The 23,621-nt window shown below is 38.8% G+C and overlaps 2 protein-coding genes across 4 annotated transcripts in view; both read left to right on the top strand.

Annotated features, from left to right (window-relative positions):
* LOC132568192 (E3 SUMO-protein ligase RanBP2-like) overlaps positions 1 to 7,539 on the top strand; it is a 42,042-nt gene extending 34,503 nt beyond the window's left edge. Inside the window, exons 22-29 of one of the 2 annotated variants that reach the window (XM_060233766.1) lie at positions 753 to 845; positions 1,681 to 1,883; positions 2,827 to 3,037; positions 3,512 to 3,610; positions 3,781 to 3,926; positions 4,773 to 5,046; positions 5,148 to 5,482; positions 7,043 to 7,539. In XM_060233766.1, coding sequence (XP_060089749.1) covers positions 753 to 845; positions 1,681 to 1,883; positions 2,827 to 3,037; positions 3,512 to 3,610; positions 3,781 to 3,926; positions 4,773 to 5,046; positions 5,148 to 5,482; positions 7,043 to 7,348 — 1,667 coding nt within the window. In that variant the 3' untranslated portion in view covers positions 7,349 to 7,539. Of the gene's footprint in view, positions 1 to 752; positions 846 to 1,665; positions 1,884 to 2,826; positions 3,038 to 3,511; positions 3,611 to 3,780; positions 3,927 to 4,772; positions 5,047 to 5,147; positions 5,483 to 7,042 lie in introns of both variants that reach the window. The other variant, XM_060233765.1, reaches the window with a different exon arrangement.
* Positions 7,540 to 12,981: 5,442 nt separating this feature from the next.
* CCDC138 (coiled-coil domain containing 138) overlaps positions 12,982 to 23,621 on the top strand; it is a 34,815-nt gene continuing 24,175 nt past the window's right edge. Inside the window, exons 1-10 of one of the 2 annotated variants that reach the window (XR_009555174.1) lie at positions 12,982 to 13,115; positions 13,973 to 14,033; positions 14,393 to 14,531; positions 14,739 to 14,857; positions 17,395 to 17,558; positions 18,664 to 18,822; positions 20,271 to 20,390; positions 21,996 to 22,073; positions 22,163 to 22,273; positions 22,956 to 23,120. Coding sequence is in view for 1 of the 2 variants with exons in the window: in XM_060233764.1 (XP_060089747.1) it covers positions 13,050 to 13,115; positions 13,973 to 14,033; positions 14,393 to 14,531; positions 14,739 to 14,857; positions 17,395 to 17,558; positions 18,664 to 18,822; positions 20,271 to 20,390; positions 21,996 to 22,073; positions 22,163 to 22,273; positions 22,956 to 23,120 (1,182 nt within the window). In the remaining variant the exon portion in view is untranslated. The remainder of the gene's footprint in view (positions 13,116 to 13,972; positions 14,034 to 14,392; positions 14,532 to 14,738; positions 14,858 to 17,394; positions 17,559 to 18,663; positions 18,823 to 20,270; positions 20,391 to 21,995; positions 22,074 to 22,162; positions 22,274 to 22,955; positions 23,121 to 23,621) is intronic. The other variant, XM_060233764.1, reaches the window with a different exon arrangement.

The following is a 23,621-nucleotide window of genomic DNA, read 5'->3' as shown; positions in this document are numbered from 1 at the left end:
TTATTTGCTAAATGCTTTTACTGTTACTTCTTTTGCAGTGTCGATTCTCAACTCTTGATCCTGAAATCATCTTCTTGACTTTCAGAAATTGATAATAGCATATGTCTTACTATTCTGTTTATAGAACATGAGAAGTCACAAGACTCATGTGGAGAAATAGCTACGTGGGTTGGGGAGTTCTGCAAATGGCTATGTGGGTTGGGGGGTTCTGTAGTGAAGTTGCTCTTCATTCCTATTCCATAAGTGCAGCTCCACTGAGGAAAGGGGTTGATTTAATCCTACTACCTATCCTCATTACAGCCCATCAACCCACATAGCTGTTCCCTTGCATGAATTCACAGCCCCAGAAATAATCTTTCTGAAGGTCAGAAGGGAGCTCCAGGAACAGAGAGGATCTCTATATGTCTTCCATTCATAAGTGGTTGAATACATGCCACTCTCTGTTTTTGAAGAAGACTTCTTTTAAACTATGAATTCATTTATTTTTATGTTAAGCCTGACTGCTGAATTCTAACTAAAGTTAAGTCCTGTTGCTGTCAACTTGTCTTCTACAAAACAAGCTCTGGGTTGAAACCTGCATTCACAGTGATTACTGCTGTGTACTATGTCTTGAGACCTTGGAACACAAGTGAATGGGGGGCAGTATTGGTAGTGGACTCTTGAAAAGAGTTTGACTTTAGCTCTTCAATTTGTTGCTGTAAGCTTGAATTTGTTCATGTCAGTCAGTAGTAATTAGTCCTTTCATATTTCAGATGAGGACTACGAAACAGCTGTGAAGAATCTTCATGGGAAGTTGTATCTTGATGAACCGAAAGAACCCGCAAGGCCAAAGGAAACTGATGGAGGTACAACATATTGATTGGAAAAAGTTTTGTAACATCAAGCTGCCAGGGGTGTAATTCTTGATTCCAAATTTGCAGTAGTTTACAATAATGTGCATATTTGTGTTTGATTATAATATTCAGGACTTAATAGAATAATAAGAAACCAAATAATTAGTGAAAGGAAATCCAAGTTTGTTGTTTTTGTTATCGAAGTGTGCATAAAGATAATAACATCACCGCCTTAAGCATCTATTAGAAAAAATAAGAGTAGTTTTCATGTACATGAGTTATAATTTTGGTGTGTATATATGTACACACACTGCAGGGCTCATTTTTCATGCATTTGTGTATGTATATATACACAGCTTTTTCTTTTTTGTTTTGCTCAGTCTTGCCCAGTTCTCCATACTGCAGTCCCTATCCCACATGACTTGGATAGTCACAGAAATCTCCCTTTTTACCAGTGGAAAATGGATTGAATCCCACCCACTATCTCTGGGTACAATGCTGCTTACTTTCTCTGTATTTTGGTCATTTCCACTAAGCTTTTTCCTGCTTGCAGAGTTTCTGTAGGGGGGTTTCTCCCAGCTTATTACACATTTCACATCTGCGAAGGAAAGTGTGTTAATGTTCTATGACATCACAGCTGCTCAGCCACTTGCTTGGGAGCTTCATTAAATTTCATTTTAGAACACTACTAAAGAGATCATCCAAATTACTTCTTAAATGGACATAAGCCTGGAATTGTGACAGGAACAGTTTTTAATAAATGGATCTGCCTAACCTTTTCATGAACTATCTGGATGCTTTACCTCATTGATTCTTTTCAGTAAAATCTAAGGTGCTCTCTGTTTAGGTATTATAGGAGAAAATGAAGAGGAAAGTGGAAGTGAGTGTGTTGTAGTCTGGGAAAAGAAACCAACTCCTGAAGAAAAGGCTAAAGCAGAGACACTGAAGCTTCCTCCAACATTTCTTTGTGGCATTAGCAGTGATACTGAAGAAGACAATGACAACTTGGAAGACTTTCAAACAGAACTTAGAAAAATTCAAGAAACTAAAGTAGGTAACAAGGTCTGATCTTAAATATCCCTGCAAGTGAAGTTCCATGAATGGCAGCTTTTGATAATTTCTTCCCTCCTGCTGCACACCTCTCAACTCTTGCTTATGCTGTTCCTTAGAATCTCCTGTATATTTGGGCAGCAGCAGGAGGGTGAGTAGGAATGTCTGCTGCACTGATAAATCCCTTCTCTCACCAGAAGTGTTCTGCAGGATCCAGGAAACTTAGCAAATCATTCTCTGTCCCTGGTCTTCCCCCTCCCTCCCTTATCTTTGGATTTGGTTTGTAAACCACAAAATGTGGGGCTTATCTTTATATAATGCTACATTAAATAGAAAGATGCAAATGAACTTGAATTTTCCCTCTTCTGTTGCTCTTCACAGCTAGTAATGGGCTGCTGAATACATAGAGAGGTACAGAATTAAATTTCTCATGATGTGACTTATGAAGATTTGCTCATGTTCAAGGTCTGGTTAATTTCATGTCAGCTCAGGAAAGTATGTTTGCTCTGACCACATTGGCAGTCATCCTGGAATCCTTGCTTGGAGCATATGGCTAGGGTTCATTTGCATGGGCTATAAGTTACCTCAAACTATTTGGCCCATGGAATTTTTTTCAGCACTGCACTTGATGTCATGTCTGGCACATTATAATTTGGTTTAGGAAGGAAGATAAGTAGATGAAATTTGAAAGAGTTGGACTACAGGATTTTGATCCCATTGAACTGTGATTCTAGTATAAGTCCTTACTAATGTGGTATGAAACCATCTTGAAGATGCAAATAATTATTTCTGTAGTTCTTTTAACTTTTACTACCTAGCTGCATAAACTAGCTGTGGTTTCTAGTACTATCTGATATTCCTCTCGTAAATTCACCTGAGACCTCTGAAGACTTAGATCTGGTTTAACAAGGACAAAAAAGTTTTTACAGCACTTCTCTTTCAGGAAGCTCAAACCGGTGAAGTCTCAAGTTCAGTTGATGTGAAGTCCACTATAGAAGATGCACTTGTTGCAGCAGCCAGTAGAAATGAAGAATCACATCCTGTTACACAACCTATACAGACAACACAGACTTTATTGGGAATAGATGATACACCTGTTGATTTGTCAACTAAAAAAGAAAATGAGTCCGATTCTACAGCCGCTACCAACCAGGGTATAGTCTCCTGCTTGGGATATATTTTAAAGTCATATGCTGTTTCCAGAGGTAGATCCAGCTAGTTTTTCTGCTGGTGAAAAAGGGATTGGGGGGCGGGAGGTTCCCCATTTGAGCACCTAAAGCTTGTGCTGGAAATCATAGGACCTGCATGGGTGAAAGGCAAGTGCAATGGGGGACAGAGAAAGGAAGGGAATTAGGTAAGATAAAATTAAAACTTGGCATGCTGCACTGAAATATGGTGTGTGTAAAAAGGTGCCTTAGCCTGCCTAGATTATAGACAACATATTGAATATGTTTGTGTGTAGAGCTTTAAAAATGACCCTCAAATCCTTTGTATGTAGCTGAATGGTAGGGCAGGTTGAGAGATCTGTGTTTATAGAGAAGGGGACAGATCTTTATTGCTTATATTGGTAGAAAGAGGGAAGAAAAGTAGTACCACTAAAATGACATTTACATTGTTCTTGCTTACAGAAAAACAGCCTTTCTCATTTGACCTTGGCAACATACCTGGCTTGTCTTTTGCTGATCTGGCTTCAAATAATTCTGGGGATTTTGCTTTTGGCTCTAAAGGTAAGGAACACTTTTAAAAGGTGTATGGGCAGAGTATACTTAGGGAGACTTGTGTTGGAGGCCTTCGGTGAAGCACTTTATTGATGCAGTAAACTTTACTGTGTTTGTAAATTCAAAATACCTTTTTCTGCAATGCTGATTCTTTCTACCCCTTCCCCTATTTAAAACAGACAAAAACTTCAAGTGGGCAGATACGGGAGCAACTGTATTTGGAGCACAGCCAGCTTCCAAAGGAGAGAATGAAGAAGACGGGAGTGATGAAGAAGTTGTACATAGTGATGATATTCATTTTGAACCAATAGTATCTCTGCCAGAGGTAAAACTTTAATCAGAGATATAGGGAGGAAATGACTATCTGTAGGGTTCCTGCAGCAGTTCCTATACCACATGGCTACTGTGTTGCAAATCTTTATGGCATAACTAGCGCATGTATTGAAACTCCATGGGATATTGCAGAAGCTTAGAAGATGTATTAACAAGGAAGATGTTAGATAAGGTACAAATCCATGACTTTATTCCAGGTTTGTCAATCTTGGCTTCTCATCTTCATCAGTTGATGACAATCTGCTACCTCACCTTAAGTTTCAGAGTCATGGATTGTTGTTGGTATCAGCAAATCTAGGATAATGAGAAATAGGCTTGAAGTTAACAGGAACTGGAAGAGGGACACTCTGGGAGAAAGAATACTTGCTCACATGCATGGAAGCTGTAGTATATTATGGGAATTCCACTCTGCCTCCCAACTGTGGCAGGAACTCAGGCAAAGACTCCTGAAGTTTCAGAAGCTTACCTTCTATGACAGGTAGGATTAACTTGAGTGGTGTTGGTAAAAGAAGGAACTGTGACCTGGGATTTCAGAGCTTTCAAGAGGCAGTGGTGCATAGTACTTTATAACTGGGAAAGCAGTCATATTTTTATTTCCTTGGACTGGGGTGCTAGACAGTACATCTCCCCTCTTCATACATGTGCACACATGTGGGAACCATTGAACATAATTTTTCTACTCTGAGTATTGCTATGTATATTTCTAAAACAAAAGTAGTACACAAATCACATTCAATGGAATAGGGTTTCTCCAAGGCCTTTAATACAGGAATGAGCTATATTAAGTTGTAATAGTAATAGCAGTCTGAATAAGATTATGACTTCTTGTATCTGCCAGGTTGAGGTGAAGTCAGGAGAAGAAGATGAAGAAATTACTTTCAAAGAGAGGTCAAAACTCTACAGATGGGACAGAGAAGTCAATCAGTGGAAAGAACGTGGTGTGGGAGAAATAAAAATATTGTTCCATACACAGAAGAAATACTATAGAGTTTTAATGAGAAGGGACCAAGTTCTTAAAGTCTGTGCAAATCATATAATCACAAAAGCAATGGAATTAAAACCCTTGAATACCTCAAACAATGCTATGGTTTGGACTGCTACGGATTACGCAGGTGAGTGTTTATGGGGGGCAGCATATTTCATAACTTTCCTAATGTCATAGCTAATACACCTGGAACAACACCTGGAATAATATTTGGGATTTTAATTTCAGATGGCGAAGCTAAAGTAGAACAGCTTGCAGTCAGATTTAAAAGCCAAGAACTGGCTGATTCCTTCAAGAGGAGATTTGAAGAGTGCCAACAAAGCTTATCAGAGCTGCAGAAAGGCCATGTATCCCTAGCAGCAGAACTGTCAAAGGAAACTAACCCTGTGGTATATCTTGACATTTCTGCTGACAGTGAATTTCTAGGTCGTATAACCATGGAATTGTTTTCAAATATAGTTCCTCGAACAGCAGAGAACTTCAGAGCACTGTGCACAGGAGAAAAAGGATTTGGTTTCAGAAACTCCGTATTTCATAGAATAATTCCAGGCTTTATCTGTCAGGTAAGTGCAAACGTTAATGTTGGGTATACCTACTGAAGGGTTTTCAAGGGGTGTCAAATGTGCAACCCATGGGACTGATCTGGCCCCGCAGGGCTACAGTCAGGCCTGCCAACAAGTGGCCATCCTCTGCTTCCTTCTTCCTCTCTTCTTCCTTCAGTTGCCATTTTTGTATTTCTTTGGTGCTATGCAGCCAAGCAAAGCAGCCTCTGGCTCTTTCCCTCTTCCCCCAATAGAGGAGCTTGGCTTTGTAGTTCTGCTGTGTGGCTGAGAGATCCTAGCTTAGCTAGAGCTGTGCCAGGCTCTCAGTTCAACAGCAGAGCTACAGAGCCAAGCTCTTCCATTGGCTAAGGCTTCTCGCTTGGAGAAGAGGGAGGGAGGAAGGGGGGAAAAGTGAGGAGAGGCTGCTTCAGTAGCAGAAAAGAAATGCAAAAAGAACCTTCAAGACCAACACAGTTTTATTCAAGATAAGAGCTTTTTGCCTTGTTACCCTATGTGGGTTTACTTTATTAACCTCATCTTGTCCAAGCTTTCCTGGTTTCCCTCCACCAATGTTTACTTTGAACCTGGGGATTTTGAACCTAGGCTTCTCAGATAGTAAGCTGATACTGACCACTATAAATTGCTGTCTCTCTAGTCTTGTATTACCTCATAGGAAGGTATGACTTTCCAGGGAAGACTATAGTTTTGTAAATAAACACATAGCCCTCACTCTGTGCCATGGTGCCATCACATGCTCTTGACCAGCACAGCAAGCAACTTATGTACAAAACCTTGTAATGCTCAGTCATTTCGTGTTTTCCCTGGGTCCCAGAGCTCACAGCAATGACCATGAGATTTCTGTAATGAATGTCAATAAATCAAAAGTAGGTTTGCAACTTACAGATACACACCTGAACAGCATACTCAAAATTGCTACAGCACAGACATTGTCTCCAGATTTTAATGCAACAATTCAGAGCAAGAGGTGTCAGTTATCAGAAACTGTTAAATAAAATACTTCAAGCATGCTTATGATTTAAGCATGTTTTATTTTCAGTAGAAAAAAATAATGTTGTGTTTGTGTCCTATAAAGTTTATATCTCCACTACCTGGCATTATGTTTTATGACACACATGGCAAGGTCTCATTTATGTCAGATCCGGCCCTCATAACAAATGAGTTCGACACCCCGGTTCACAGGTTAGATCCAGGAACAACCTCTTTTCAGCTTGTATTCAGTAGTGGCGGTGGGGAGGGAATGAAACACCACCTCTCTGAATTGGAGCCCCCTGTGTATTCCTTCACATAAGTATATCTCTAGAAACAGCCATTCACTGTATTGAATGTAAGTCCAAATAAAATAAGAGACTAACTTAAACGGGTCATCAGAGTGTATTTTGAGCTCCAGTGGTTCACCCTTTTCTCTCATTGGTTAGGTTAAATAATTCTGACAGTATATACGAATGCATGTAATGTCTGAGCCTCCTGGCACTTAACATACAAATAAGGAACCTTTGAAAATGAATGGTAAAATTTCAAACTGTTTTAATGGCTTCACTGAATTTCCTTGGTTTGTTCTAGGGAGGTGACATCACTAAACAGGATGGTACTGGGGGACAGTCTATTTACGGAGATACATTCGAGGATGAAAATTTTGAAGTAAAACACACTGGCCCTGGCTTGCTGTCCATGGCAAATCGTGGCAGAGACACCAATAATTCTCAGTTTTTTATTACTCTAAAAAAGGCAGAGCACTTGGACTTTAAACATGTTGTCTTTGGGTTTGTGAAGGATGGCATGGATGTTGTGAAGCAAGTAGAATCTTTTGGCAGTCCTAAAGGAACAGTGTCAAAAAGTATTGTGATTACAGACTGTGGACAAATATAAAAAATTAATGTGACGTGTATGTGGATCAAAAGAAATCAGCATTCAACAGATCTAGACAAAATTATGTTCAGTTTTTGAAAAACTGAACACTTTTGATGTATAAATGTAAAGTTACAGCTTATAGCTGAGTACTTTTTTAAAGTGTTCTAATGGAGTTTGCATGTTATAAAATAAAAGCCTAAACACTCGTATTTCAGATGTGAAGTTTCTGATTTTCATTAGACAGTTTAAAATGAAATCCTAAGAGCCTGAAGTTCAGCTCCTTTGTTCAAGGGAGTCAAATAAGGTTTCAGCCTACTCATTCATAGGCAATGTAAACCAACTCATTGTTTTGCCCATGTTTTGCTTGCAGGGCTAAATTGGGTATCACTCTGGAAGCCTGTGTATAGAACTCCCAAATGTTTAAGAGGAGTGTTTTGTTTTTAACAGCAAACAGCAGCCATGTGGGATCTTGATTTGGATCAGGATTAGGTAAACCTCTTCTGCGCCAGTGCCACTTCCTTTGCTTAAAATAATCCCACAGGCCTGTTTCAGGGCAGGAAAATAAGTTTGAGGAAGGCTTTTTAAATTGTTATGTTTCATTTGCATCTTCTCTTGATCCTTTCTTAGTTTGGCTTCACATTTGAGGTAGTGTAGCAGCAACCTTAGCCCTTGGTGGTCAGGCAGAAACGAGGCCACAGGCGAAATCAGGAAGAAACAGTCGTTTATTTAACGTGTACGCGGACCCCAGATCAGACTCATGTCTAAACACATCCGGGAGCCCCGATTTCAGGAAGGTCTACAGTTTTATAGTCACAGACAATCATTTCCAGTAAAGAATCGCACAATTACAGGAAAGGACCACCCCCATATCCCCATACATCATATTACTAAAGGAACAAGGAGGAGACAGGAATGGTCTTTCCATACATGGCATTGATGTTGCTTACACTCTTGCAGCAATATCCTTCATCAAAAACATATTTGCACCTTTGACTTGCTCCCGAGACATTTTCCAATGTACATTTGCTCAATGCTTATTTTAGTGCTTATTCCAGCAAGTTTCTAGTTCCTCTTTTAGGCAGCCGCAGCAGAGCCCTATGCTACAAGTTGGACACACTGCTAACTTCCCTTTCCTTACTTTCACATTCCAGAAGAATTATTTCACAGAGGCATCTAGCAAGCACTTTTAAAATCTCTTTGTTTAACCTTTTGTTTCCTTGCCCTTGTGCCTAATTGATGGCTTTCAATTTTTATTTCAGCCCTGCTTCAATAGCAAAGATCTCTGTAGTGAAAAATCCCTTTATAGATGGCAAGAGGGAATTCCACCTCTTCTGATCTTTTGAGACTGATCAACAGATCATGTGGTCTTACTGAACTACTTTGTTGAGATAAAGATCATAGCTCTGCTTTGCTTAAGGTCATTTATATGTGATCATATCCTAAGAGTTATTGTTGAAGTGAAGCAGTCTGCAGTATGGTATCTTTTCCTGCAGGTTCCACAAAAAAAATTCTTTGCAGAGTTGTTAATTGATCAAGATTTTTTTTTTTTTAGTTGAACTTTATCCAATTTTAAAACAATATGTAGAAGCAGCTTTCTCCGCACTTGGACAGTGACTGGTAGCTGTGGTCAAATGGCTGAGGGAAACGTAATCAAACTGAATACGGTAAGAGATTCTGGTCATCAAGGCTGCTGTTCTGAAATGGACTGTTTGGATTTTTTATGGGTTGAGTTTTTTATTGGCTGATTTGGTAGAGCTTGGGTGTGGTGCTAGCTCCTGTTGATGGAAAGACAGATAAAAAATATTGTAGAGAAGGCTTTTTTACCAACTTCATTTGGTCCCAGATGCCTTCCATGCCATTTTGATTCAGATAAGCTGACTATGCTGTTCCATGCTACTGTGATAACGTCAAGACTTGGCTACTTTTAATGCACTCTGGGGAACAACTTAGAAGCTTCAGTTGGTACAAAACACTGCAGTTCACATCTGTGCTGATTGGACCACAATGAATACATTTTGAGTTAATTCTGTGTTTCCAAGTTTAATTCTCAGTGCTGGTTCTCTTGATGTTCACACACAATGAGATTTCTTGGCGACACTCTCTCTCCAAGTCCATTGGCCAGATAAGATACTCTTTACATGTGCTATCTCCCAGGGTGGTAACAGATGCTTCCAACTCTCAGGTTTTCTGCAGTAGCCCCAAATTTATGGAACAGACCGCTCTGGAAGATCAGGAGCATTTCCATCCCTGTTTTTAATAAAGCCAGTGACGTAGTAAATTTTTTAAAGACTTTAATAGTGTCCAGAACTAGATTTAAAGTAGTTTGTCTATTGATGTGAATTGTACATTTTAATCTGCTTTATTTAAGTGATTATTGGGGTTTTTTGTAAACTAACAAACTCCTCTGATTAGGGAGGGAAAGGGAAATTAATTTTTAAAATAAAATTAGGAAAATTTGTTCCAGTGCCACAGTCTAGACCCAGCTGTGATCCTGTATACCTATTAAACGGCTCTATATACAGAACTCATAACATCTTGTCTGGTTTGGCATTCCAAAAATAACTGCCATTTACCTTAATAAAATATCATTTTTAAGTTTTTGACCAGAATATATTTTGCTACCTTAAGGTAACTTCTTGGATTTAGCCTGACAGTATAATAGAAGTCTTGTATACTTTGCTTGGAAACTGCCAATAAATTGCCAAACCACAACAATTAGCTATTGTGAGCATGACTGGAAAGTAACACCTTTAGAAGAATGTTACTGTTGGTAATACTTCTGTGTCTTGTCAGACCAAACACATAGAGTACAGGTTCCTATTATGTCTGGCTTTTGTATGGACAAAGCTGCTACCAGCACATGACTAGAGACAGGCTTCATCATGGTGTCTATAGATCATATAGATGGGATCTCAAGCATGCACAAAGTCGACCTTTGGAAACTTCTAAAACCTCCAGCAGCAAGAACATACAATGTGAACATGGAGCAGCCCGAGCTGCATCCTCCAATCAGTTCTTTGCCTCGGCTTGTCATTGGCTTGTATCCTATCACGCCAAGATCTGAAGCCTTCCTTGGACAACAAGTGGCTCTTCCTCCAGCACACCAGTAGAGTACAAGCTACTACCAGTTCCTCCTGGGCAGCCCTACAATGCTTCCTTTTAAATACTGACGCTGATTCTCTGATCCATGTTTATCATGTCAATTCTGTTGTGCTGGCACTAGCAGGTTAATTTGTAATAGCTCACTAAGACATGTTACCATTTAATACTGGGGAAGAAGTAAATATGTACGTATGAATATGTCTTTGAGCTTTACCCACTCCTCCTAACTGAACTTTTAATTGGGAGGAGTGCTACCAGACTATGTTTTCTATCAAGCTCAATAAAATTGAACTACTTTCTATTGTTACTCATTGTGGTTGGTTGTCAACTTCTTTCTTATGGGCTAAAAAGACAGCAGACAGTCCAAATGAAGATTTCAATTGAAATGCATAAAATTGGCTTTCTATTGTGACATGCTTAGAGCCCTTTAAGGATTATTTTATTTTGTGCTTGGGTGACAGCCATTGCCAGTACTGTGGCTATATGTACTAGATCAGGGATGGCCAAACTTGCTTAATATAAGAGCCACATAGAATAAATGCCAGATGTTTGGGAGTCACTAGACATGAATGAATATTACATACATTTATTTATTAAAACCCTTAATACTTTCTTTGCACGGAAAGTTAAAATACATATGTATGCACTTTACAAAGCAACCATGCTAGGAGATTTTTTAAAAAACAAAAACTGAGTATAACATTCCCCATAAGACCAGCATATGGAAAGGTTAGGGAATAATTTTTTGGCACCAGTGGGAGAAGGAAACATACATGTACCATATAAATCACTGACCACTATTTGCATCATTATGCCTCTTTCTTTGCTTTGACACCAAGGTTAGTAAATACAGCTCTTAAAAGAGCTATTAAACTAAGTGTGAGCCCTGTGCTGCCCTCTTTAATTCCATCCCTCCTTCCAGTGGCTTCCTCAGGTCTTGCACTCTCTTTCCCCACTCTAGGTCTCTGGGTGACCTCTGTGATGGAGTGGAAGAGCTTGCAAACCTATTTCCCCCTCTTTCCCTGCTTAACACATGATAGAAATAGTCATCTACCTATGGGTCAGAGCTCAGAGGCTGACTAAGGTCCTAATATTAAGCATACTTGAGAGTAAGCCTGCATTAAGTTCCACCTTGACCTCCAGGAGCCACACAATATACGTGAAAGAGCTGTGTTACTCCTAGCCAGAGTTTGACCGCTCCTGTACTACATTGTTATAACAATCATTAAACAGGAACCTTTGGCAGTCTTCAACAGCCCAAGAAGCAACATGTATTCAGCACCTTGTTTAAGACATGGTGATAGATTGAAGACCTCTTTCAAGGAGCTGGGGTTCTTCACTGGGTCAGGAATAATGGCAGTCCATCTGAATGTAGAAACTTCCTTCTGAAAGGCACTTTATGTATATCCTAAAGCTGGTCATTTATTTCATGCTTCAAGGGTTGGGGGTTGATACACATAACAAAACCAGTTTGGCTGGGAGAAGCAATCTAGCCTTTAAAAAAAAATGAGTTCTCAAACTTGCAAGTAAAATGTAAAACAGGAAAATCCTAAAACCACTTCCTTAGGAGTAAGCCCCATTCAGCAAGATTCTGAGTGTCTTGCTATGTCAAACTGGGCTCTTAGTAAGTACATGTACAATGGTAGTATGCCAAAGAACAACCACCCAGGCAGCTGTTGCACAGATAGCCTTGTGGCATGTTTCAGAGGGTAGCTGTGTTAGATTTGCATCTGCAGTAGACGCACCTAAAAAACTAACAAAAAAAATGGGGAAAGGGGGAGTAAAGTTTCAAGAGTCAACGTTCCTGTTGTCAGATACATGTTGCATGACTAGACACCAGTCTACTTTAAATGAGTTGGTTCTGTGGAATATCCCAGGGACTTTCATACCTTTCAGTATATATCAGGCCGTACTGTAAAAAGTTGTGTCATTTACTTTTGCAGCATCCTGAAACTGTCAACCTATCTTGCCTAGTAGTAGGAGCTAGAGTTGTAGATGTAGACTGAGTGAGGAAGAGTTCAAAAGTGCATCACTTCTACCTGTGAGGTAGCACTTGTGAATGTTTCTTTCTGTAAACGGAACTCCCTGGAAGCAGAAAACTAGCACAGCTGGGTTCCAGTTTCATCAAGATAGTGAGGCCACAAGCCATGGCAGGTTGGAAGGAGACGCTATAGCAGTAACTCTCCTTTTTAAAAATCAGATATCTAGTTCTGGCTAGGCTTTAACTTCGCTCCTTGGCCTGTGAAGCTACAGGTTAGTACTATTTTGAAAGTTTAAAAAAAACCAACAACTATATGTAGCCCACTAACGCTGCTACTGCTCCTTCTTCACTTATGGTTAAGCCCGTTGTCTTCCCTCATACAGCTGCCTATGTAAACCTGGGCTCGGAACCAGGCAATATTCTTCTAAAGCCGCCACCCCAACATAGCGGGGCTGCTCTCCCTTAAAGCCATCCTCACACGTAGCCTTGGAAACAACGCTAAAACCAGAGAGGCGTGGCTGAGCATCTCCGCGCAAGCTCCTTGAGGCTGTGCTGGCTCCGCCTATTTGGCCGTTGTGGGTGGCGGACGCGGGTTCGTTGTTGGCGTTCCTCCCTCTCCCCCCCCCCCCCCCGCTCATGGCGAGTCCTACGGAGCTGAGTGGTTCGGTCGAGCGTTGGAGACGGCGCTACTTGGCAGGGGAGGTGGGGCCTTCGCGGGGAGGGGTTAACTTTATGTGTTTGGTGGCCCCTTCGCACGAGAATAATTGTTGGGTGCCCTTTGCTTTTTTCACTAATAGAGTAGTTCGGTTGCGGGTACTCAGTTCTAAACCAGAAAAATGCGTCTCCTGACACCTCCCCGGATGTGATGGGAATCTGTCTTTTGGAAGGCAGGCACTCTGCACGTGCTCAGATGCCCCTTGCCCCTTTGTTATTGGTTCCTTTGTGCTACGACCCAAATTCAGGGCTCAGCTAATACCCTATTCTGTAGTGAGGAAGTTGTGCCAGTTTAATGTGCATCATCTAATCTAGGATTAATGGCTAAAGATAGGAGATTTCATTACAGTTTTCATTTGGCTGTTTTGCTACTGGCGTTGGGGAAGCTGTCGTTCCTGTCACCACCACTGGGTCTTTAACTGCCAAAACTCAACAGATGCATTTTTTTCCAACTATGGAGATATGAGAGGAACAACTACATCCATCTGTTGAATGTTTGCATTGTGTACAATTGTTAACAAAGTACAGGAACTCTCTAGTAGTGTGATAATGATGTATGTGATTGACCCATGCTGCCAACCTCTCTGTGCAAGTGGATTAATTCTTTGTGTTGAGATCAGCATTTGAATCATCATTTCTTGTTCCTGCTGTGATATCTTCTAATTATATTTTTCTACCACTTTTAATCTAATGGCAATCTCCAGTTTCAGGAGAACTGCTTTGATTAATTCAGAGAGCCTACTTAAAATCCTATTATAGAAGAGCCAGGATGAAAAGGAAAGTGATTTGTATATAATTAGCCACCATGTGATATAAATAACGTCAAAGCAAAATTCCTCTTTTAGGATTGTTCTTTGGATACTGTACAAACCAAATCTAAAAGTAGAAGAAAACTCTTTTCTCCAGGTAACCCATTTTTGAAGGGATTCATTTGTTTTGAGTTAAATTTGAAAATTAGGATAATAATAATTTTTTTTAAAAAAAAAAGCAGTTTAGAGAGAGAATGGTTGACTAGAAGCTACTACTGGTATATATGAATGTTTGTTTTAACATTTTTATTTCATGTACTAATCCTCCAAAATCTATTTTAAGCTCAGTTAAGTTTGGAGAAGCTTCATCTGAATGGCATGTGTTTGCTTTTGTATCTCTGTCATCAGCTGTTATGTTATAGCTTTCCCACCCCCCCTCAAGTTTTCATAGAGAATACACATAATTTGATGTTGTTCTTCCTCTGATCAGCACAGTGAAATTCTGTTTTCTTATAGATAAAATGGACAGCTCATTAGATGATACAGTTTCATCTTTACTTGTAAATTCCTCATGCGCAAAGCATACCTTCAGTGGTAGAAAACACAATAGAAAACATTTTTCTGACTCTTCAAAGAATTTTATAAACATGGGTTGGTAAGAAACTGCTTTACCATTTTATGCATTTTTTTTTTATTTCAACCCCTCTCGGTCTCCTGAATTACATGATTTTATTTGAAACTGTTTTAGGATTAGAAAGTGGTATTGAACATTGTTCTCACTGTAAAAGTAAAGTGATTCCTAGTCATTCCAGAATTTACTCTGCATTGTATGTAGTTTAATGCAGTCCTTTACTTTTGTTAGGCCTAGTGAAGAGTTGGGTTCCCAGTATGATTCAAGCCAAACTAACATACAGCCAGAGTTTATCAGAGATTCTCTGGAATGTAATGAAGTTCAAAGGACAGGGATATATACAGAAACAGGTAACTGAATGTTTACTACTCAAATATAACTAAGAAAATTTCACTTGATAACTTTTTCATATATGAAAACAAAATAACTTGTCAGTTTTACTAACCTGCAGTTCAGTCTTCTCTAGTGCTTACAGCAATTAACTACTTCCTTTCCATTGACTTGGATAAATGTGGTTGAGATCTAGGAGATGTCTCCACAATGTAGGAGCCAGCATCAACTGCTTATTCAAAATGTATTGATACATATATGTGCCTGAATAACACCCAGTACTTGATTTACACAGTTTGGTTGATTTTTTTAGACACTTCAAAGTGAAATACCTTCAGTATTTTACAGATGAAAAAGGTACACATTTTTAAAACTGCTATGTTCATAACAAGAACCACTACATGTGGAAACCTCCCTGCTGTAGTGTTCACTGAAAGCTCTAATCTGCTGTGTTATATTTATTTACACTACAGTAGATTGTTCTGCCGTGACCTAAGAGAGTGCTGATTCTCTTGGTCAAAGGTATGCTGGGAAAAATGAAAAGTCCTGCAGTAAGCTGTCAGTGGTTCAAATATACTTCAGCCATGCATTCAGTGATGATGCATGCACATGCATAAGGACTAGAAACAATGTACAGATTTAATTTCTAAAGAAGGTGGTGAGCCTTGAAGAATGACTGTCACCACGCATTGTTTAAACAAGTCATCTCCTAAAAGACAAAAATAGGCAGGAATAGGCAGTCAAGAAAATAGAGGAAGATGAAGAGTTTGCCATTCATTTTCTTACATTTTCTTTAAATTTCAGCTCTGAAGCAAAATAGATACTTTACAGCCCTCTATGTTTCCTGTTGTTTCGCATTTCCTTTGCTTCTCTTCTTTCAGAAGCTAAAAGTTTGGATTTAATTGCATGATCATAATAGAGGTACACACATTCTCTCTCTGAGTTCAAAGGAGGATTTGAATGGAGGGCTGTTTAAGAAAAGAAGGCATGACCGTAGGTGCATTGAGAACTATCTGCAACTGTAGCAGTGTTTTGTTTGGATCCATTTTTGTTAAGTCAGCAAATTGACATGATTAAACTAGATCATTTGTTCACTTTTAAATTTTCATACTGAAGAGGCTGAAGCAGCAAAGTTTTGCTTAATGAGTTACAGGGAGATAGGTAGCTATGAAGAGAAGGCAGAGTGGAGAGCATTGTCAGTAGCAGAATATGGCAGGTATGGCTCAGTTTTTCTGTTCTACACAACTATTTCTGTGTATAGGAGGCCGAATGGGATGAGGAACTGAGGTTTCTGGGATACAGAACTTTAAATAAGGCTGAGGGAAAGTAGGCCTTTTATCTGTTTGAAATGAGTGAACCTCTCTAGGATAGCTGTCTGCTTGGAATCCACATGGATTTATTTTTGGTATATGGGGAGTGAAAAGTAGGCACACTGTGCTTGATCATTGTTCAGCTCCTCACATAGAAGCAGAGATGGCTTTTCATAGTATAGATGATAACCAGGCTCCTGCTGCTTGTTTGTGTAGAATATTGTACTGTTACAACTATGGGGGTTGACAGTGAATTACCCAGATGCTCATTTGTCTTTCATGACCCTCCAAACCAAGATTTGTATCATTACAAACAAGTCATAGAATCTCCCATTCTGTCCTCCATCTGCTCTCACTAACCATAATTTTCTGATTCCCAGTCATAGCTAACTATGGTTATTGCTAAATGGAAAACTGATAAGGAACTTACATACAAAGAGGGGATTCTTGAGCTCACAACTCATTTTTGATCTTCCATCCTGCACCATTCACCTGCTGCTTTTGCTTCCTGCTCTGTCTGCCGGATCTCAGTGCTGTCAAAATGCTCAGGATGGACACCATGGAACATGCATCAAAGTATTCACAATGATTGCATCTCAGTGGATGCTCACATAGAACTTTTCAACAGTGATCTTTCTTTTCTTCTGTGTAGGCCAATATGCCATGACTCTTCTATGGCATTTTAAGCATGAAACATGGTTAAGATAAATTTGGCTTCTCTTGTCAGTTCAGTTCTATAGCCAATAAAGCTTCATTGACTCTTTTGGGACCTTTGATGATGCAGCGATTATTGCTTTCCTTGCAAGTGACTCAGCTCTTCAGTTGTCATGCTTTCCATCTATTTTGATTTCAGTACTTAAGGTGTTATGTGTGCCTATTATGAGACAATGAATTAAAATTCCAAGATCCCCGAGCAACTTTTTGCTAAATTAAACAGCAGTGCTAATTTATTCCATGTGTTTTCAGATTATTTCCTGCTGACGTAATCCAGTTGCTTAGACTCTCACCACAATTTTTGCTATTAACTGACTACTCTAGCTGCCTGTAAATTGTTACAAGTATTATCATCCTATGTGCTGCATTTACCAAGACACTAGAACAGTATGCAGCAAGCCTCTAGGTTATTTTAATGTCTAACTATGCAGTCCTTCAGAAGCCTTTAACTTTTATGAGTTAACAAAATGTTGACCTCTTTCTAAAAATTGAATAATGTATTCAAAATGTGTGGTTATCTTCTTGCCTACTAGATGTCACTCTGCCATCCGGTTTGACAGTGGCCACATGCAGTGAGTGTGGTGGTAGTGGAGTGGTAAGAGAGACCAGAATCCAAGGATTGAATGGGCAAAGCCCAATACCATCTCACTTTGGTCAAATTTATCATGAACTGTCTATCATATATCAAAAGCTGCAGGTAAATTAACATTTAGTTGAATATGGTAGAACATCAGGTGTGATTTTCTTTCCTAGTTATAAAAATTATCATCTTGGATATGTAACTCTTAGGGCTGTTTTGACCTCCATTTTTGAAAGGCACATCTGTACTGTTAATATTTTACACTTGTGTTTTCTGAATGGCATGTTGGGAGGTGGAAATACAAAGAAAATGATCATCTACTGAGACATTTTCTGTTGATTTCGAAGTATTATGACTTTTAAATTACATTGAACTTTTCATTCTGTCCAATTAATATTGTTTGTGAATGTCAGAATGTGCCATGAGACAAACTAAGAATGTGGCTCAGGGCTGAGTTTTTCTTTCTTCCTTTCATGTGAAGAATCAAGTTTAAAGACTTCCTGATTTTTAATAGTGTGCTCTGTTTTGATGTCTGATTCAGCAAATTGACCAACCTGGATTGTCCACCGGAGATGATTCAGGATCTAGATCTGTTGGCAAAAACAAGCTGCTGTTTGTCATTTTGGGCGATTTGGGCATTAATATAAACTGTAGCTTGTTCCATATGTGAAAAGTTAAAACTGAAATCAGCAGGCTTTCTAATTGTTGTGACTTTTCGAAAATATTTACGTTCCTAAATTGTCTGAGATCTCAGATGTTACAGGGTTGCAAAAAATGATTTCTTATCCAATTGTATGTTTTTGAATCTTTCATCCATATTAAAGCATACAAAATACTATTTAGAAAGTGTAGAGCTCATTCACATTCTTACTGAACTTTGACATAGATATTCAGAAAATACATAAATTAGCCTTCAGAGACACAATGCAATTAGTATATTCTGTGTGTGTGTGTGTGAGTGAACTGAATCAGTTGCCAACTAAGCTAGTAGATAACCAGCCTTGATTGCCTATGGCTAGTAAAAATTGTTTCCAACCTTTCTTGGGAGAGAGATGAATGTATTTCTCAGTTTCATGCAATATAGCTAGCATAGGTATATGAGCAAGATAAATCTTTTGTAAGCGGTTCATATTTTAGGGCTTACGTTGGCTTTACATTCAAAATATTGTTTTTCAAGCAAGTATGTTCTCTCAAGTGCAATCTTTTGTCTGCTCCAATTCAGCAAGAAAATCTAACTCAGCAAGAATATTCTTTAAAACTTGAACAACGCGAACGCTTCTTAGCTCAACGAGAAGCCTTGGTTTGTAAACATGAAACTGTTTTGACTAAAATACGAGGAGTCGAGGAAGAGGTTAATGCAAAACTTCAAATTATAAAGGAGGTATAATAAATGCTAAAAAAAAATTATCTTGGACAAATATTTTTTGCTTGCAGTCCAGTTAAGCTTCCTAGCACCAATCTCTGTGATGGGCCTTATGGGCCTTAACTTCACTGTTAAGTTGCTTTTTAAATAACTGAATTCAGATACTGTGTCCTGGCCCAGAATAGCTTTGAACACATACATTTATCTTGGTGAGGGACCAGACTTTCCTGACACATAAAGTAATGCACATATAGATGGGCATGCAAGTGTAGCTTAGGGTTAGATCCATTGGAAGAAAGTGGATGCTGACCTGCAGATTTCTTGGAACTAGAGAGGCAGCTGTGTTTCTGCTTCCCTTGCAGAAGACACTCATTATGCCAGGGGAAGATAAGAAAGGGGAGAGGACTGGTAAATATTCCCTCTCCATGCACACATACTTCCACCCTTCCACCTTGACCAAGGCACTCAGGGCAGCATATGGAATTCCCTCTCCCTTATCTCATCCTCTGAGTATATGAGGGAATGTAGGGGTTTCCCTCACAAGATATTTTTGTTGGTGCTGGCCCTTAAACTTTCTCATTTTGGGTGTTCCCCCACCCCCCCATGCTCATTTTGCTCTTTCTATAAGGATCACTTAGATTTTTTTTATCACTTTTTTGCCCAGGGGATTTTGGAAACGCTTTTACACTGATGTTGTTTGAAGCCACTTCTGAGTCAGCTTCACTCTACATGTGTAATGCTCCATTTGTAGGTTTGTTGCCACCTCTTCTTGGTCATCAACACCCTAACACACACTGAATCCACACACCCCTCCTCTCCTACCTTCCCCTGCCCCTCCACCTTTAAAAAAGCTTTTTTTAAAAAAAGTTTTAAATAGAACATGTGATAAATAGCTAATGGACTGATTTGTGTTGCCTTTTTCTTTAAAAAAAAATTCATTTAACTAGCAATAGAACGCTTAAAGGGGGCACCCTGTGTTACTGAACTGTACGAAAGCTGCAAGTCAATGTGTAGATAGCAGGCTGGTGGTGGTGCTGAGGGCAGAAAATGAGTGCTTGTCCTGCAGTCACTCAGCAAGCTTTATCTCTGAGAGGGGACTGAACTTGGATATCCTTAGCTATAGTACCGCATTATAAAATGGAGAATGGAAATTGTTGCCTTCACTTTGCACTCATTAAGTCTAAGCCAGTTCAGCTATCTGTTCAAGTCAACAGTGTACTTGTGCAAGCATGAAAATGATGAAGAAGAATACTCAAGGACTGGTATGTTGCTTTAGAAAATCTTTCATTTCACACATCTTAAATATCAGACATGCATTATTTAATGGATATGACAGAACAGCATGCATGCACTTGGGCATAGAAGCTGAAATTAAATGAAAGGCTCTAAACTTTTGAAAGTGCTCTTAAAGTTGAACTCATTATTTACATTAATCCTATTCTTTTAATAATTCTTAATTTTTGTAGCAACATGAAGCAGCAATTCAACAGTTGTCTGAAGCCTTGAAAGAAAAAACAAAGGAAAACAAGAGGCTCAGATCATCCTTTGACACTTTAAAGGAACTGAATGATACTTTAAAAAAACAGGCAAGTACAATTGTTTTGCTCCATTTGTGAATGGTGAATTGTAAATGTTAGAAGTTGCAATGCTTTACAGGTCTTATGAGCACCAACCAGTTAATATTGCTTTATGGTCTTTCATTATCAAAGGACCTGGCTTTGTAAGAAATATATTTTCCAGAAACTACCGTATATATTTAGGTCTTTCTATTTTGCTTTCACATATGCTGTTTTATGGACTCTGCTTTCAAATAATCAGGGGTTGCTACATCTGCTGCAGCAAACAATGTGTTTCTGCTGCGATTCAGCGACATCTGTTCTGAACATTAAGAGGGCATTTCTGTATCTGTAAATACACATAGAACGTTTGCCAATGATTGCTCCTGTGGAGATGTTTACCAGCAATGTGGATTTGCTAGAAATATTAAAATTTGATAATTTTCTGGAAAGTTATGTGATTTCATTAAGACAGCACAATCTGGTTCAGCATGCGCATTTTAACGCATCTAGTAAATAAAGTTTAATACTAACCTGTGTTGATTTTATGTCCCAGTATCAACAAATGGATAAACTGAAATGTTTGATTAGGAGAAAAAAAGATTAAGCATGTTTTAGTATTTTATTCAAACAACTTCAAAGGCTTATGAGGAAATGTTTATAGAAATGCATGTAAACATTTTAAAACATCATGTACTTCCTTCTTATTGTTTAAGAAAAACAAGGATACTGAATGCTGTTGACATGGAAACTGTAATCTTAAACACACTTACTGGGGAGTAAGTGCCATTGACTCAGTGTGTCAGAACATCTGCATTTCGTTTGTGCTGTAATTTCAGTGCAGATACATGGTTTCCACCCCATATGTTTCAAAAGAATATAGCCTTAGTCTATGAAAGTCACCAAGACACCTCATCATTTGTGTTACCTGTTAGTTCCATAGCAGATGGATGGCTACAGTATCTCTTCCACTATGTAAATATTGACATGTGAATAAGAATTTTAGCTTTGGTTTTGATTTGGCCTGCTCAGCCAATCAATCATAAGTGGATTTTTATTTGGATTGTTATGTTTGTGATTTTTTTGCCCCATTCCACACTTGTTTACAAATCAATAAAACCAGTATGAACTCTCAAATAATTCCTGGGGGTAATCATCTGAAAAAACATTAATTGCAGCATTACATCTGCCAAGCTTGCCTCATATTGTATTGGCAGTGGTGGCATCTCTTGGTTGTATTAATTTTATGGAGCAATGAATCCTTAAAACTAGACAGAAACTTTCCCACAGAAAAATAGAAAGCATTGGAAGAGTTTCCATCCCATCTTTCTGATTAGGTTCTGATATGCATAATAATAATTCTGAAATGCATAATAATACATATTGCATTAATTGGCCAAGAATTTGTGAGTAGACTTTCACATAAAGGGAACATTACAATTTATTTTATCTTTGGCCATATGTTGGTTAGGTTCTGATATGCATAATAATAATTCTGAAATGCATAATAATACATATTGCATTAATTGGCCAAGAATTTGTGAGTAGACTTTCACATAAAGGGAACATTACAATTTATTTTATCTTTGGCCATATGTTGGAAATGCATTCTGTTTCCTTCCTTCCTTTCTTCAGTTAAGTGAAGTGAGTGAACAAAATCGGAAGATAGAAGTCCAGTCTCGCAGAGTACAAACTCGTTTGGAGAATCTGCAGGTGGGATCTAATGATGCTTGCCATTTGTCATCTTTACAAGAAGAAGAGCAAAGTCTAGTGCAAATTCTTCTTAATTTATCCTTTTACAGAGAAAACATGAATTTTTAATAATACAGAAGTCTAAAGAAGTTTCCCATGCAGCCCAGGAACATAAACCTATCAGGCCAGAAAAGGTGACAGCAGTGTCAAAAACTTGTAAGGTAATGAACATGCTGAGCAGAAATTTTAATCCTGAGTGTGATCTTCAGAGCATGTACCATTTACAGAGTATATTTCTCTGTGCTGGCTTCTCCTTCACTTTAGCAGCTAGCATCATGTTAAGTGAATGGAATGCTCCTTGCTCCCTTGTGAATATTGAAGCCATTGTATGCATAACACAAAGCAGGTGGTTTAGAGCTGCTGTCTTTTATTTTGAGGTAGATGAATGAGAATAAGCATAACGCAAGTCTCGCTCCCAAATACTGATGCTAGTGGAAGAGAGGAAAAGCTCAGCAACCTGAAATACAAATCTTTAGATTCTTCCCCACCCCCCACCCCCAAAAAAACTGGATGTGGTTGCAAAAGAAAATCCAAGATTAAGTTTATAACAAAGAAAAAGTGAAAACATAATCAAAGCTCAGCTTTTAGGTTTGAATAAATGGATAGCCATTGGACACTCAGAGCTGTCACTCATGTAGGACTTTTCATCTGTGTGCATCAAAATAAAATTAAGTTTTCTCTTTTCTGTCCAGCACCACATTTTCCTCTGCAAGCTGGCAGTGCAATTGATGTAAACCAGATTATGTATTGCAGGGCAGACTGCAAAAGTTAGTGCATGTTAAAGATACCCATCCTGAAATAAATAACTAATATGCTCTGAAAGATGCCCTTTTATGCTTGCAGGTGCCACTTAATTTACACATCTATGACCTTTTAACTGTGCTAATGGACTGGATCTCAGATGAGCACCTCAGTAAGCCGATGAGTGAGAATGAGAAAGAAAACATTTGTAAACCAGCTAGCACACTTTCTTCCAACAAAAGCTACACACTGGAAAAATGCATTAAGGTAGTTCTGTAATAAGGCTATTTATCATGAATGCATACATCTTAATGTATGAATGCATACATCTTAATGAATTGTTGTGCGTCAGTCACAGTTCTTGAAAAAGCTGCTTTCTCAAGAGCAGTTCTCTCAGAGCTCTCTCAGCCCCACCTACCTCACAGGTGTGTTGTTGTGGAGAGAGGAAGGGAAAGGAGATTGCAAGCCACTCCAGGTGAAGGGCAGGGTATAAAGCCAATCTCCTCCTCTTCCTCCTCTTCTTATTCCTCTTCCTCTTCCTCCTATTTATTCCTCTTCCTCCTCTTTACAGGATTCCCCCCAAAACACCTTGTTACCCAAATACACCATGAATTTCCATTGTAACTCTTGGTATTCCGGTGGTATATTTATTTAATATTTTCATTTATATAGCCTGTGTTGGAATGGTTATATCCTTGGAAATGTTGGTGGTCTTTGAGATACTACTGAACTCAAATTTTGTTCTCTTTCTACAGACTAACACAGCTA

The sequence above is a fragment of the Heteronotia binoei genome, chromosome 3 (genome assembly GCF_032191835.1).
Source record: "Heteronotia binoei isolate CCM8104 ecotype False Entrance Well chromosome 3, APGP_CSIRO_Hbin_v1, whole genome shotgun sequence".
NCBI classification, from domain to species: Eukaryota; Metazoa; Chordata; class Lepidosauria; order Squamata; family Gekkonidae; genus Heteronotia; species Heteronotia binoei.
The sequence above is the reverse complement of the archived record's forward strand: the minus strand, read 5'-3'. Positions and strand labels throughout refer to the sequence as shown.